Source organism: Trachurus japonicus, chromosome 5 (assembly GCF_045865225.1).
Source record: "Trachurus japonicus isolate A0001 chromosome 5, Traja_1.0".
NCBI classification, from domain to species: Eukaryota; Metazoa; Chordata; class Actinopteri; order Carangiformes; family Carangidae; genus Trachurus; species Trachurus japonicus.
In genome coordinates this window covers 32,609,495-32,626,294 of record NC_140911.1, presented here as the reverse complement: position 1 = coordinate 32,626,294, position 16,800 = coordinate 32,609,495, and the positions used below count along the sequence as shown (strand labels likewise).

The window sequence follows — 16,800 nt, the reverse complement described above, 5'->3', positions numbered from 1 at the left end:
AATACAGTTCTACAAAATAATTAGAACTGATTACAATCGCAATAACTGACAGTCAACTCCAAAGCCTCAGATAAGTTGTTTTACTGTAATATCCAGGTTAGCCTGCCATTACTTATTTGGCAAAGGTTTGGTCAAAGTAACTCCATTTGCGGGATCTGTTGTGAATAAAACCAAATGAAGTCACAGTCATGGTATTACCTCAGACAGGAAACACAAGGCTGTTAATTACTCTCTGTACGTCAGTGCAGAAGACGCTGGCGACTGTCTGGCAGCTTCTAGGTCTAGTTCTCCTCTTGATTGTTGAGTATTTGCTGCAGAAGAGACACCAGAATTTGCCGCATGTGATTCTTAGAAATGAAGAATATCACTGAAACGTGGGTGAATCTCTTCTCACATCTTTTCCTGTGTATAATTAGCTGTGTCTTTTTGCCACCTCTTTTAATTAACCTCTTATTCACGCACATCGACTTACTCTGACAAAGGTTAATCATTTTCTAAGCGTGTGCTGTACATAGTCTCATATATAAAAGTGTCATACAGCCTGCCAGTTTTGGAAACTGACACAATAATTTCTGTTTAGTTTTTTCTGTCTGCTCCAGCGCATTAGATTTAGAATGAAACAGTAAATTAATAATGTTTGAAGTTGTGGGCCTTCTCATGTATACAGCACCTCCCAATTTTAGGTCAGTGCAGAGGAACAGCCATCTTAAGTATAAAACCAGTGCAGTGTGATGATGCCCCACCCTAAGGTGGCACACAACACTTAACCAGTGACCTAAATCAGACTACCAAGAGACTTCTAAAATAACACAGGGTTTGTTTAATATAGATATGAAAAATGACCCAGACATCAAATTAAGAACAGAAAAGATACAAATCAGAAGACAACAACAAAAACACCAGGCTGAGAGCCCAGCAGTCCCCCCGATAGAAGCTTCTCTTTCTGATGCTGGCACCACAGCTTGTAGCTTCCTTCCCAGGCCTGATGCATCTCATGGAAAAATCTACAGGGGACAGAGACAGACAGAACAGACAGGGAAAGGACATGAAAAAATGCTGCTGTAACAATTGAACCAAAGTGATGCAATAGATTTTCTCGAGCAAGCAACTGAATATTCTTGATCAGTCACTCAGACGTCTTGTTGCAAGAGAAATCTCAGAATTTCTTGATGTGGAAGAGTGAGAAAACAGATGTGGGCAATGCAAATATGCACAATAGTGACAGAGGCACAAAAGCTGTCAAACACACAAACCATTTTTCTAATTCAGCTCTAATATATGATTGTTTTTATCCAGGGACTCACGTGATGGAGGGGTCGGGGCGCATGGTGGTGACTGCTATCGGTGTCAACTCGCAGACCGGAATCATCTTCACCCTGCTGGGGGCCGGCACAGAAGAAGAAGAGAAGAAAGAAAAGAAAGGTAAGACCGTTATATCACGAGTTTAGCATGTTCTGAACATGTCCATTAAGAGTTTTTTGTCGTTACTTAAAGAGCACTGAGGTAATTTGTTTTTTGTCAGCGTTGCCCAGCAACATACCCTTGAAAAAGGTTTTTTGTCATTTCATTACACTATGTGCCGGAAATCTGAAAGTGTACTCTCATTACATAATAGTAGTGTATTTAACTGTCCTTGTTATCAGGTAATGAACAATGGACTGAAATGAACCGTGTCCTCCTGTTTAACTCACGTGAATGTATGACATTTTTGTAGGTATTTGAAGTACAGTACCTGACAATAAGCCTGTGCACAATCGTATATATATATTTATATATGTACTACTGTATGAAATGAGTGTTGGTGGTACAGTTGTGAGTTGCAGTATCCAGGTTGTGTGGGTTCAGGTGCATCATTGTCCTTACTCTCTTATCGTTCCAAATTCGCCTTGAAGAAGGGGCAGTGGAAGATGGACACCAGAACACAGGTAGAGTATCACCTTTCTCTGACCCCTGGGAGTGGTACTTGATCCTTTTGGTCTTTAACCCCCGATGACCCCAACCCCCCCCCCCCCACCGTTGCCCGTCACTCTTTTTTCTGTAGCCGCGCACCTTTGCCCCAGTTTTTTTTACTTCCTCACTTAAAAAGAGAAGCCTCATCGCCGCAACACTGCATCTTTTTAAGTGCTGACAGATGACACATTCCACAAAGCATAAACCTCTCCCACTACAACAGGCACCGCGCTCATCAAACTAACTAGCTAGCATTCAACATCAGCCCCGTTTCAGACGTGTTGAATGCCATGAATAGAGAAAGGCTGTCAGACTCATCTTATTGCTGTACAACAGAACGATGACATGAGAGTGACAGCCTTGCAGGTGTATAGCACATGTACCAGCAGTAGGGAGTAAAGTAGAAGGGATATGTTTTTTGTTTTTTTTAAGATGCTATTTTTAGATCTCATATTTGATATCAATAGTGATCTGTTGCCACTGTTACCTGTGCCTCTTTGAACAGCTCTGTAGTTTCAATGAGCAGGAAGCCCAGTGACTTGCACCAGTAGCATACTGTATTATTTCATCCCGACTGTCTCAAAATTGTCACATTATGCAAGAGTAACAGTAAACATGTCATCCTCTATGAATAGTAGTTTCTTCCTCTGATCTGAATACGAACAAACATTACATGTCTTCTTGTCACGACATACAATTATAGTTCCTCAACAATGTGATGGTGTTGCTAAAATGCATGATTGTCCCAAGTGTGATCAATCAGACCTGTTTGATCAAATCAGGGAAAATAATCTTGCATTTCTGATCAAGCAACAACATAGTAATCTGGGCCCAGGGAAGATATAATTAGATCAGATATACTTACTGTTTGAAGTTTTATTTATGTTAATACACCTGAACAGCTGAATGTTGGAGTTAAATTGGTAGATTTTATTAAAATTGGTTTCACATGTCTGTTTATACCCTAAGAAGATTTGTACTTTATCAACCAATATCACATATTGGTGGCTTTGTTAGTACAGTTTAAACAATTTCATTGAAATTGAAGCTACACCATGAATAAGTAATCCAAGTTGTTAAGTTAGGGTTACCTCAAGGCAGCTGCGACTTTTAAAAACAAGGTGAAATCAGTGGTAATATTCAGGTGAATTTGTTGATAAAACTACAGCTAATTGTAAGTATGTAAAGAAATTTGGCCCATAATTGCTGTTGGACCATTTCATCAAAGAATTGAATGTTTTTGAGTGAGATGATAAATATAGTGTAGAGTTGTAGTGAACCTTTCCAGTGCTATTATTCAGTGAGTTTTGTCATAACAAGGAATGTTTCCCTTTTATATTAATTACAGTTTATAAGACTGCTGTCAAAAGATTAAAGGAATTTAGTGAGATCTATTCAAGGTTTTGAAAAACCATAATTTTAACAAGGGGCTGAGGCAAAACATTTGATCACCTGTAAAATAAAAATTGAATAAAAGATAAGAAAGCAGCCACATCACTGAACTGGTTGGAACATGTGTCAAATGCCTGGCTAGTATGGGGGCCCTTTTACATTTTATTTACTTTAACATTGGAAGGTTTGATTTTAAGTTATTTATGCAACACCTTTTAGCTTATTTCTTTTAGATTTCCCGCTCAAATTATTATTTTGTGATGCTGAAAGCTATTACATGAATAACATGGTTGAAATGAAATTCACACTGCAAAAACTGAAAAGATAAAACATACAAAACATTTACAATATACACAATCAAAAATATAACATCAGAGGGGTAAGATACAATATAATAATTAAGAATCACTTTACATAAAGAATTAGATAGAGTACATGCAAAACAATCATTTTACAGTAGGGTTATCTTTTTTGTGGCTCTTGTTTTCCACACGTTACGTTCAGATTTCATGTTTCATGTTTGTCCAATGTTTGTTTATGAACATTTTCACTTTTACCTCTGCTAATTCACACTAGTTAGTTACATCATGTCATAATTATTACATGTACAAATAAATGCATTCATAGTCCACAATGGTCACATTTTAGCTCACACACAATCTAAATATGCTGAATCTCTTAAATGTGCTATAACCATGTTATTTCTGTTCATTTTCTTGTGTGTGCACGTGTGCGTGTGTTTTTGTGTGGGTGCGTGCATGTGTTTGTTTTGTTCATTCATGTTCGGTCCTCATGGCTAGACTGCTCCCATCCCCCTATCCACCCTATCGCAACTATAGCCACGGATGGGGCTGCAGGCATTAATGCCCCTGGCAGTGCCAGCCTAATTAATGGTAGGTTGACAAAACATCTGATCTCTGACCTCTTTCTGTTGTGACTTTTGACTCCTTCTACCTTCTCCATTCTCCCAACTGCTTCACACAATGGGTGCTCACCCTCTGCTCTATACTGTACCTTCTGTCTCAGTTGTGTTGGACCCCTTTGTATCCATGCTCTCAATGCATGTCTTCTCTATTTTGTAGAAATTAGTCTGTGGTGTCTTTTTCCTCTCTTTATGCTATTGTTGGCCTTTTGATGCTTCTAATCATGTGTGGGAAACATTTATAATGACTGAGGAAGGTTGTTTTTTTCTTAATCATTTAATGCAAACTAAAATTAAACAAATACAACCATTTTTTAGATGAAACGGTTGGTGGACACCTAAAAATCCCTTAATATTCATTCATTGAAAGATTTTATGAAGAATAAGGAAAACACAGTTTGAAATGATGTGACCTTTAGAAAACATTTATTCCTTCTCTTGGTGATGGTTAGCTCCAGCCAAGAAATAGGCTAGCCCATAAACCTAATGTTGTTTTTAGATTTCAGTTCATGTGTTAAACACAAACAAATGAGATGCTGGCAGGTGGATTTTGTTATCACTGGACAGGTTACCTGTCTTTGTGCTAAGATAAGCTAAGCTAAGCTAACTGGCTACTGACTGTAGGCTTGTATCGACTGCACAGATATGACAGTGGTATCAGTCCTCTCATCTAACTTTTAATGAGAAAGAGAATGAGCACGTTAACTAAATTACAGAGCTGCTCCTATAAATCATGTTGTTGGGCAGTGTTATGAGTTCAGATTTCTCATAGGAAACACGACACTAGGTGAATAGTGGTGGCAAATCCTACTGTAGGGCCATCTTCTTTATATGAACGTCCTCTGAGATCACTTAGTGCAAATCCTCCATTTCTATCTTAGCTGGACGGAATGCAAAAATATTAACTTCATTCACTGTTGCACTGGATTCTCTCTTATCTTCATCTCCTTGGAGAGCAACCCCAAAGTGTTTGTACTCAAGGCTGGAGGGGCGTGATTTGCACTATAATGGTGACCTTGTGCTGTCCTGGGCTGGAACAGGGTGATTTGTCATCTTCAGCTATATTGTGACTCCGGGGAACAGGCTAATGTGGACGTGGGGGTGAAATGAGCCATTTATTTTCTCCACATCCATGCAGAGTCCTCTGCAAAAATCTGGTCTTCTCGGCTCTACTGTGCCTGATAAATTTTCCTACTGGCATTTGAACATAACGCTCTGCAGATTTAGTGCAATTTATAGCCTTTTTACCACTGAGACAAACAATGCATGTCTGTGTAATTACAGCCTGTGTAGATAATGAGATCAGTGCTGCAGTAGATATAATAAATGCTCTAATAATTATAATGTGTTATTTTGTAAACACGTCTATACATTTGATTTGAAAGCACAAGATTATGTTATCTTCTCAGTTTCATCAGAAACAGAAATGATGAACGTACTGTAAGCAAGATGATTCTGTAATTTATAACAATCTTTTTTTTTTTTTTTAGTTAAATGCACATTAATATGTTCGATCCTTGTGTAAGCAGAATCCCACAGCATAATAAATGCACTGTCCCCAAACTTAGATTTCGATTTTCCTCCAGTTGTTCTTATGTAACTTCACCATGTGGGAGGCTTTCCCTTCAGGCTCTCTCTCTCTCTCTCTCTCTCTCTCTCTCTCTCTCTCTCTCTCTCTCTCTCTCTCTCTCTCTGCATTGTTCACATCTTCAGTCTGCTTCCCACTGAGTGTGTGATCTTGCATGTGTTGTCTGAATTTCCCTCCCATGCATGCTGTCTCTTGTTTGCGTGCACTGTACGTGTGTGTGTGTGTTTTTGTGATGTACTCTTCCTCACTCTCGGTGTCCAGTGTAAATGCTCTATCTATGTCTTGATATCCCATTTTATACCCTGACTATATGACACGTGTGTTTGATAATGTTTTTGGAATTACCTATACTGTATGACACTCAAAACAATATTTAAGACCAAGAGTATTTGCAGTTTTTAATGTTCTGCATCATACTTTGTCACACTTAATATACTTTGATTGCAAAATATTTAGATTTCTGAAAGGCCCATTAGTATTTTAATTACCTGATTATTTGCCTATGCAATAAAATCAAATCTATTAAAGCCTAATTTCCTCCCACTTCATTATGGGGAAGTCTGCACACTACAGTATCATTCACTGTTTGGTTTAGAGTAACTCTCAATTAAATTTAATTTTATGAGCCCTTTGACAGTAGGTGTAGCTGCTAGTTACATCACACCACTTACACACCACAAGCCTTTCTATGTGACTGTCACAGAGAGGTTGTATTAAAAGTCATTTTCCTGTCTCCTTGTTTGTGATTTTTGGTTCTCACTGCGTGTGTTGTCTCTGTGGTGATAATTTGTTGACTTGTCTGCCTTGGTTATTTTTGTTGTTATTGTCTTGTATGTCTCCATCATAGGTAAAATGCAAGATGGCAATATGGAGAGCAACCAGATTAAAGGTAACCAAACCATATCTTTCACTCTCTCCTTCCCTGCCTCATTTCTTTCTCCTCCTTTTCCTTCTATGGTGTGTGGTGTAAGCTCTGGGTCAAATGCAGATAGAAAATTCTCTGTTCTTCAATTTATTTTATCTCATATTGTTCAAAATGCAGGATTGCACAGTACTAATTCAGGATTGCAAGAGACAGTCCAACACTGATACTGTGAATTGCAGAGGGAATTGACCTTTTCCTTGACCCAGGTTTTACCTGCAGTCATATTAGGATAGAAAATCCTTCCTCCTCACTCTTGTCTGTCACTGGCGTGTTGTCCTTGGTCTGTTGTTCTGTTGTTGTTCTTGTTGTGTTGTTGACTTGTCTTGTTCTCTATCAGAGAACAGCAGCCTGTTCCTCAATAGTGCCTCACATAGGCCACCTTTATCCACCAACAACACCCCAAGCTGTCCTCTTTGTATTTTCCCCAGGTTTTATACCACAGCCTTCTTTTCCCCTTCCGCTGTTATAAGACATTTTTTTAGGCAGTGTCACATGAAATTGAAATTGAAAGCATACTGTGTGTCATTTTATTTATTAATTTATTTATTTATTGCCTTGTAAATATATTTTTTAATTTTATGGTTAATCTGTTAGTTTAGCTATTAAAGAGTATCCAAAGTGGGGCGGTGCGTGGTGCAGTGGTTAAAGCGGCCGCCCCATGTAGAGGCTACAGTCCTCAACGCAAGCGTCCCTGGTTCGAGTCCCGCGTCGGGCAGACCTTTCCTGCATGTCATTCCCCCTCTCTCTGCCTCCCCCTTTCCTGTCTATCTCACTATGTGCTATCAAATTAAAGGTAAAAAAGCCCCCAAAAAATACTTAAAAAAATAAAAAAAAGTAACCAAAGTGATCCCTTCAAATGACCTATTGTGCCAGACAAACTCAAAACCTCGTCTCAGTTCAATTCACAACAATATAAAACAGAAAGAAATAACATTTTAAGTACATATCAGAAGAAGAGTCAGCGACGTCTCAGCTGACTGAGATTCTTCAAGTTGACTGTAGCTGAGTGAGTGCTGGTGGCTTTCACGCAGGGCCGGCCCTAGGATTTTGGTGGCCGTAAACAAGATTTTTGTTTGTGGCCCACTCTAAGCGCAAACACCAAATCACAGGTTAAAACTGAATACAGGCATGTTTATGCCCTCTGAGGTTTCAGGCCATTTTCTCGACTTTTACATATTTTCTTAAATGTATCTTTTTAAGATACTTGCAGATTTAACAATACTCAAGTGTTTTATGTCTTTTTGAAAAATTTCCAATCCCTTGTGAAAACACACCTTCAGTCATGAGAATGAACTGTTTTGGTGCTTGAAATAGGATATGAATACAGTAATAGATAAGTGTAGAAAACAAGTCTAAAATGAAAATTTGTAAGATTGCTTTTTGAGCACAAATGTTGTCATTTTGCCATTCTATTTTCACCAAATGTCTCAAATGTGAGATAAAAGAAGCTGAATACTGACTTCACATTACATGTAAAGCTCATAGCGTGCGTGCAGACCTCAGGATGTTTAAATGACTTGATGAACCCTGGTACCTTTCTGATCATGTGGCCCCCCACCTAACGGCTGTGGCCCTAAACAACCGCATAGAGTGTTTATGCCAGCGGCCGGCCCTGCTTTCACGCTGCTCTCCGGGGTAAAATCCTTCCAGTAAGTGAAGTTGTGCCTGTGACTGGTGCAGGCAGCTGTGGAGATGGAGGCAGCTGCTCAGAGGAAGAGAGGCCTCGCCCGGCCTGGCCTAGTGATACCATCCTGTTCTGCCTTTTGCTGAGAAGTGTTGAATTTGCAGTTTGTGGGAACCTGATAATGTTCTTTGGCTTGTTTTGTATTATATTTCATATTGGCTGGAAAAATGTTGTTTGACATTGCTACTTAGTCATTAGCATTAGCTAAGGGCTAACTTTGCTTTTTTCTTCTTTTTTTTGTCACCCTGAACATCCACCTGAACTCCATCAAACATCTGGAATGAAATGTGAAAAGTGGCATAAATGACACTGTTTTTGGTGATTTAAAAGATTAGATTCAGAATCATTAGGATTCAACACCCTTAATTGGTTTATCTGCATGTGTATGTACTGTAAGGCTAAGTATTCCTTTCTTGTCAAGCACAGTAATGTTGCAGGCTTAACAAAACCTCTGAAGATGTCCTGTGGTATCTAGCATCAAGACGTTAGCAGCAGATCCTTGTCTTTAAGTTGTGAGGTGTCACTGCAGATCAGACTTGCTCCAGCACAAGCCCCAACCCCCTGTTTCAGAGCTGGCAGGTGCTCACCACTGCTGACCAGGAGCCTTGCTGCCTCATGAATGCAAAAAAACAACATGATGACATGCTGAAAAAGTTGTTGCTGCATACAGACAATACAATACACTGTCAGTCCAGTGACATGGAGGTGGGAAAACAAAAAATTCACAACCGGAGAATGACAAATGTTCAACATTAAAGGGTTTTTGTAAGAATCAAACACATCCTTCATCGTGATTGGGAAAGTTGGGATGAAATTATTCTTAGTAAGAGGTTACGTTTACAGAGAAGCACTGCACTTCGTGTGCGTGTGTGTGTGTGTATGTGCATGTGTGTGTGTTCGGACAGAGATTTTTTTTCAGCACAATCCACTCCTGTCCAAGTGGGGACAGTGATCACATACATGTTCTGTACATTGCCTGGGTCAATATACAGTGCTGTGCAACGGTTTTAGGCAGTATAAGTACTGTGTACAGTAGATGCTTTAAAAAATAATGGCATGAATAGTCTTTATTTATGGATGAACATCATATAACGTTCAGTCAACGGAAGACAGAAACCTAAATCTGATCATAATTTGGTGGGACCATGCTTACCAGTTCTATACAGTATGACCAATCAGAAGCCTCCCAGATGATGTATTGCATAATGAATAAGAATCGAAACATCTGAAGTGCCTAACACTTTTGCACAGTGCTGTATGTTTTAGAAAATGTGAAACCATTTTCAATTTGGATTTTTTGACTTGGGGAAGATATTTTATTCCAGTTTTATTTCCTTATTAATGCACTCATTTTAAATGTATCTTATTACAGTATAGGGTAATTGTGTCTTTATTTCAGTAAAAAGTATAACCACATGGTTTTACTGTACTACTTGTGTTACTTGTCATTGTGATTACCAGAGAAGAGCTTATGGATAATGCAACAAACTTCAATGCAATGCAGTTACATTTTTGCCAGTATGCAAGTCTAGATATTGATATTTCAACCTGCATAAATTGGTCTGCAAAATCTTCTCAGGGTAAATAATAAAACTGCAAAACAAAACCAACTACAAACCAATGTGTAGGTACTGTTTCTGTATTATGCTATACATGGAAACAAATCTCAATACTGATAAAAATGATTTATCTTTCATTGCAATTCATATATTTTTTTTTTATCTTTATTGTTTTTCATGGTGTTTTTTCAACTCTATTAGTTTTAATTTATTTTCTGGTTGTTGTTTTTATGTGAAGCACATTGAGTTTTTCATGTGTGTGCGAAATGTAAAACGGTTTCCTTTTCCTGACTTTCCTCAAATACCTAACAGGCTTAGGTGTCTACCTCTAGCACCATTGTATTATTACAGTATTAATGACTTACTGTAAATATGTTTGTATAGAAAACATGGAAAGTCTGTTAACAATCAACACTGAATAAGACCTACAGTATCAAGAACAGTAAGGTGGTTCACAGCCCATTAGATCTTCCCAAGAAGATGATGCAGGGACAAACATTAAGCGATCATTATATTGGTACAGTATATGAAAGGTTTATACATGTATGATCTGTTTTTGTTTTAAAGTCTAAACTTGAGTCCCAGGAGCTAGAGTAACACCTGGGTGCTAAAGCCTGGCTCCCTCATCCTCCTCATTTATTTGGTTTATTCTCCATTTCTAACACTCCACTTTCTGTTTGTTTGTTTTTTGTTTTGTTTTTTTGTGGTATTTACAGTAAAGAAGCAGGACGGAGCAGCTGCCATGGAGATGCAGCCTCTCAAGAGTGCTGAAGGCGGAGAGGCCGATGAAAAAGAAAGGAAGAAGGTGTCGGTTTCAAAGAAGGAGAAGTCTGTGCTACAGGGGAAGCTGACCAAACTGGCCGTCCAGATTGGCAAAGCAGGTACAGCAGATCCCTCACAGACAAGCCCGTCACTCATTTACGCTGTTAGATCAGGGACAGCAAGGTACTGAAGCATCATCCTGTCCATCAGAACAAGATGTTGCACCAAGACAAGACACGCATCTTGGTCGCTTAAAGCAATCAAAGCAGTTTGGAAGAATGCTTAAGTGCTTCAGCATGAGAATTACAGAATAGCAGAGAAGCGTGTGCACTTCATTTTTCTAAACGACCTGTCCTCCAGTGACTCACTCCATCATTGTTGTGGGAGCAATGTAGATGCATCTCTTTCACTTTTACAATTGTTTGTAATTGAATTTAAAGCGATTTATGGCTCCAAGAAGCGGATGTCTAACACTCCTGCAGTAGATCCTTACCGCCTTGTGCATTTTTAGTAACAGATGCCCACATGCCAGTGTGCCCACATTGTGGGTGTCCTCTCGGCAGCACCATAGTAGGATTACTGTTTAGCAAACGTTAGCCATGAAATGCGAAGGTTTCCGGACCAGTCTAGAGAATAAAGGTTTCTTGAAAGTAGAATCTCCAAAAATACCTCTAAATATCCCCTGGTAACTACTGAGGAAGTTCAGAGAACCTGAGCACTTCTGCATTATTAAAGCAGCTATTACAGTATCTTATTTCACATTAGAGTCCCTCAAAGAAGTCCCTGTTTTTCCAGTGTGCTCTTATATCAGACTATTACTACTATACAAGCAGTGCTGGGCCATCATATGGTCTTTCTGTGGGTCTGGCAAAAAATGTGTCGACTCAATACACACTGTGGCATCTGTATCTGTATATAATGTGCTGACTTATCTTATTGCTACACACTTCTAATAAGCCATATCTGTTCTGTATGTTCTTGATATCTACCTGATACCAGCCATGCTTCATTAGCAGTCACAAAAGAAATAGCATTGTACATGACAAGAATCTTATACTGTAACTTACGCTAAAAGTAATGCACTGGAATAAACTGTCCCTTCATGAAGGTTATTGTGTTGATGTTTTAGAGAGGTGTTAATTCAATTTTATGACCCTTTTAGAGGATGTACTTGTGGTGCTTTTAATGTGGAGGTGATTGAATAAAACAAGTACTTTTGGATAGCACACTGACCCCTGGTCAGTTTCTGCAAATTCATGTCTCATTCCATATCATCCCTGTCCTCAGCTCAGCTTAGAACGACTCCTGCTCTGTCTGTTTTAGGTCTGCTCATGTCGGCCATCACCGTCATCATCCTGGTCCTGTATTTCGCCATCGACACCTTTGTGATGCAGAAGCGCCCTTGGATGCCTGAGTGCACTCCCATCTACATCCAGTACTTTGTCAAGTTCTTCATCATTGGTGTGACTGTGTTGGTGGTGGCCGTACCAGAGGGACTGCCACTGGCTGTCACTATATCTCTGGCATATTCTGTCAAGGTGAGCACTGACACATACTGTGTATACACTGTGGCACTGTGCCGTCTTTGCTTTATGGGCTGTCCATTTACACTATTCAGTAAAGTATTTATTTGCCTTTGGAGAGTTTTTCTTCACTCCAGCAGAGAACATTCACTTTTTACATTTAAAAAGACAGCTTGACAAAAAATTGTATTTGATTTATTTGTGCCGCTTTGAGTTATTTCCAATAAATTGTGTAAATTTCTGTCCCTCCCACAGGATGAATTTCCTTGCACTCATGAGGATTTGCTGTAGTTATTTCCTGCATGGTGTTAACATAATTACAAAAAAGCAAATTCTGATGAAGCATTTTGTTTCTTTGACTGTTGCTGTGAATTGTATAAGCAGTTTCACATATTATATAAGCACAGGCAACCCTCTTTTTGTATTGGTACCTATTATAGTCAATAAAGTTCAAGCAGTGCAAGTGCTAATTCAGGTGCAAATATGCACCGCGACCTCTCATCATCATCATCATGTTGTTCCTATCCAACAGAAAATGATGAAGGACAACAACCTGGTGCGTCACCTGGATGCGTGCGAGACTATGGGCAACGCTACCGCGATCTGCTCCGACAAGACAGGCACGCTAACCACCAACCGCATGACAGCTGTACAATGTTACGTTGGAGATGTGCACTACAAAGAAATCCCAGATCCTGGAGCCCTGCCACCCAAATCACTGGAGTTACTGATCAATGCCATCTCCCTCAACAGCGCCTATACCACCAAGATACTGGTAAGCCATCTGTGACATAAACCACTGGTAAAATCCCTGGAGAAACATGAAAAAGAAACTGACGTAATATTATTGCATAAAACATATGTAGAACCCTCTACGAACCCTTCCACGCAATATTTAAGATACTCTATTATGCTAAAGCCTGTTTAGTTAAGATGTATATTTCAGACTTGGACTCGAGAGCAGCTCTGATACAGCGAGACAGTTCTGCAGTGCTTTCTTCTTGGCGAAGCAGGCAGTCGGTGTCCTTGGCTGCTGCTTTGGATTCATCAGGCATTCACTCAACTTGTCACCTTGAGAACGGTTGTGTAATTTTGTCTTATCTGATATTCAGAGCGTAGCAGACTGTAATTGAATCCAATCTGTCTAAGTGCTGGAGATGGTCCGTTGTTTACAGTGAATGCAGCGAGGAGAAATATACCCCAAGCCAATTAAATCTGCATGCAATAAGAAATAGATAGATAGATATGCACACAGACAGACAGACAGACAGAGTGACTGACATACAGTACAGACGGCTGTGCATTGTAATCACAGACAGCAAACATATCCTAAAAAGAAAGATTGCCAAGATAAGGACTTCAGACAGTCAGAGCTGCATGGCTGAGTAAACTTCCTCCTGGCATGACCACGTAGACTCACCTTCACACACACACACACACACACACACACACACACACACACACACACACACACACACATCATTTGTGCCTGTCAGTGTATCACTACCCTTGTAAACCCCTGTCGTGTCTGTTCATTGGTGGCTGACCAACTGGTAAAAGCCCTTATGGAGCTTGCATGGAGAATGAGCTGAGCAGGACATGTGTGAAAGACAGAGCCGGCAGAATTCACTTCATACCCCTCAAGGCACAATCACAGTCCGGGTGGAAACAGAGTGTTGGTCACTGGGTTTCTAAGATGAAGAGCCACACACTGTAGTTTAAATCTGGTTAGTGAATACATTTAGGCAATGCAGTTACCTCTGGCTTGCAGGCAGTGTAATTGTGCTTCCATTTTAATGCCACTGAGTTTCTATCTTTTTAATGTCAGCTGAGTTAAAATTAGATTCCTCAGCAGCAATGCACACGGCGTATTAATGTCCCTGCGTTTAGCCGGGCTTCAGCATCAACATGTCCTGTTTCTGTTTAGACCAAGGTTTTATTATTACAGCCAGTTAGGAAATAAAGAAATCAGTTTCCATGTAATATTCTTCATGCTGTGATGAACTGTTGTTCACAGTGAGACTCAACTGTGATAAAGCTTCAGTCACTCAATATAGTCCTTTGGCTGTAGCAGAGTTTAAAATTAGATAGGAACTGGAAAATATGTGGTGTTGTCCTGCTAATTACAGTAGATCCCGTATGTGCTGAACTGATAGCGACTGATTTAGGAAAGTTAAAAATTCACATTCATGTGAAAATACACTGAGTGAATGATTTGTTCAGGGGTGATGTATCTTTTTGCATAAATAATTGTGTGTATGAAATGAAGAATTACCTGCCTAGTATGCCAATGACAATGTAGCACAGTGCAGAGACCAACCTGAGAATTAGTGAATGTTGTCCCACTCAGTAGAAATTGTCAATTAGTATTGTTGTCGCTCCTCCCCAGTTTCACCTCGTCACAGTCTTTCTCAACCAAGATGTGCTACATTAACGAGATGTTATCCCTTTTTAAAGACCTGGAGGAATGCTTCGCAGCATTACATCAGACTGTTGTACCTCCAAGGCTGCTTAGCTCAACGGAATGAAGCAGCGGCACAGTGCAGCTTAGACTTGGTGGATTAAATGGCACTTTTAGTCCGCTTCTTAATCTCTTCATTCATAAAAGAGGTTACCTCATGCACCGAAGTAGAAGGTACACTTCAAATGGTTATAAAGCTCCTAACTGTACTTTCTGTGAGGTTCCACCTCCAGTAAATGTTAATTAACCATTTAGCCAACTGACATGAACATACACTCTCATACGCATTCATCAGTTCATCCATGCATCAATACGCAAAGTACCTACTTACATAAATAAAGGATGGAACACGAAATCTAGTACATAAATAGAGGATAGTCCAGGACATGTTTCCATTTATTTATTTATTAATTTACTAGAATGAAGTAAAGGAACAAGAAGAACTCAGAATGAAGAAAGACAGATATAATTAAGGCATGAAATGAACTCAGAAAGGAAGATGCAAAAAGGGAAATATCTGAGGAATATTTAGTGCATCTCTTCCTTCCTCCACCAACCACCCCCACTCCCTCGGCGCCACTCCTGCAGTATGCTGGCTGGTGTGTTCTTATATAAGAGGCCAATCCTGTGGGATGCCAGGATGGCTATGGAAGTCTTTGATGGCCACCACACAAAGGCACAAAGGCAAAGAGGCAGGCTTTGATACCCGTATCAGTCCCTCTACTGCCTCTCTGGCTTCATAATGCAGCCACTGGTATAGCTCTGCTTCTTCTGTCAGCACATACAAACTCTAAAGTGGAGAGCCTTCATCCTTGAGGGGGAAATCCACATACGTTTATACAGTGAAACCTATATAGCGTATGGACACTCCCCACCCGCACATGCTCATAGACACTGTATCCATGCGCGCACACATTCATTATATTCTGAAAAGGTCACGTGCACATGTGCATACAAATAAGCGTACATGCACTGTATCCACAACACATTGCTTAGTCTCTGCTTGTACGTCGTACAGTGACGTCATATCAGAGGAACATGCGTCATCCCCAGTGGCAAGAAGCATCTCCATACAGTTTATTCTTTTCTTTCTCTTTTAATCATCTTTCAATGTATGTTTTTATTAACATTGTCCAAGAACAGTGTATGTGTGTGAAGTGTGTGCGTGGTGTGTAAACATAGATGCAGGTGCACACACAGAAATGTCACTCAGACTCACACATCTGTCGTCGTAGCAGGCACACTGACACTGTATGAGGTATTCAGATCACAGGTGCATGTTCTCACAGCACAGTGATGTGTGTTTAGCATGGCTGTGTGAGTGTCCTGGGAGCTCAGCCTCATGTTGCTTCAACCACCTGCTCAGGTCATTATTCCGGTCAGGGACCAGAGAGGTAGATGACAAACACACCCCGCACACACATGCACAGCCACACTCATAGATGGCTTCATGGCTTATGGAAGTAAATACACATTTACAATAGCAAGGATTCAACAGGCTCGTTCGTTAGAGAAAAACAAGATTCTGATCATGTTCAATAAAATAGTTTTTTTTCCTATGTTGGTTTATAACAAGTAATTAAAATGAACAGCCTCATTTCTGTTGTGTCGTGAGCAGTGAAGTTGTGATGTAATTGGCTTTGGCTCACAGTGCTTTTGTCATCTGGACATTGCGTGCTTGTTTGCACAACATGGAGACAAGATGAGAGTATCTTGGGTGTCTGTAGCTTGAATCACCCAGTGTCCCAATGTTTGGAAAAGTTTTGGACATCCACAACAAGCCAATGCATTGATCTTCTCTTCTCTTCTCTTCTCTTCTCTTCTCTTCTCTTCTCTTCTCTTCTCTTCTCTTCTCTTCTCTTCTCTTCTCTTCTCTTCTCTTCTCTTCTCTTCTCTTCTCTTGTGTTTAGCTCCTGCTATACAGTCTTGACAGTGCTGTCGAGATGCAGTGAGAAGAGAACTTGTCATCACATTAGAATGACAATGCTTTGATGTTTCAAAGGCACAAAGCTTAATGGGTTCCCTGCATTTCCG

The 16,800-nt window shown here is 39.9% G+C and overlaps 1 protein-coding gene across 20 annotated transcripts in view; it reads left to right on the top strand.

Moving 5' to 3' along the window:
* Positions 1-16,800, top strand: part of atp2b2 (ATPase plasma membrane Ca2+ transporting 2) — a 118,138-nt gene that overhangs the window by 76,820 nt on the left and 24,518 nt on the right. For 10 of the 20 annotated variants that reach the window (XM_085777535.1, XM_085777542.1, XM_085777536.1 and 7 more), the window contains 7 exons: positions 1,297-1,422; positions 1,893-1,925; positions 4,143-4,235; positions 6,700-6,741; positions 10,737-10,901; positions 12,106-12,320; positions 12,838-13,080. In XM_085777535.1, coding sequence (XP_085633661.1) covers positions 1,297-1,422; positions 1,893-1,925; positions 4,143-4,235; positions 6,700-6,741; positions 10,737-10,901; positions 12,106-12,320; positions 12,838-13,080 — 917 coding nt within the window. The remainder of the gene's footprint in view (positions 1-1,296; positions 1,423-1,892; positions 1,926-4,142; positions 4,236-6,699; positions 6,742-10,736; positions 10,902-12,105; positions 12,321-12,837; positions 13,081-16,800) is intronic. The other 10 variants (XM_085777548.1, XM_085777547.1, XM_085777554.1 and 7 more) reach the window with 4 other exon arrangements.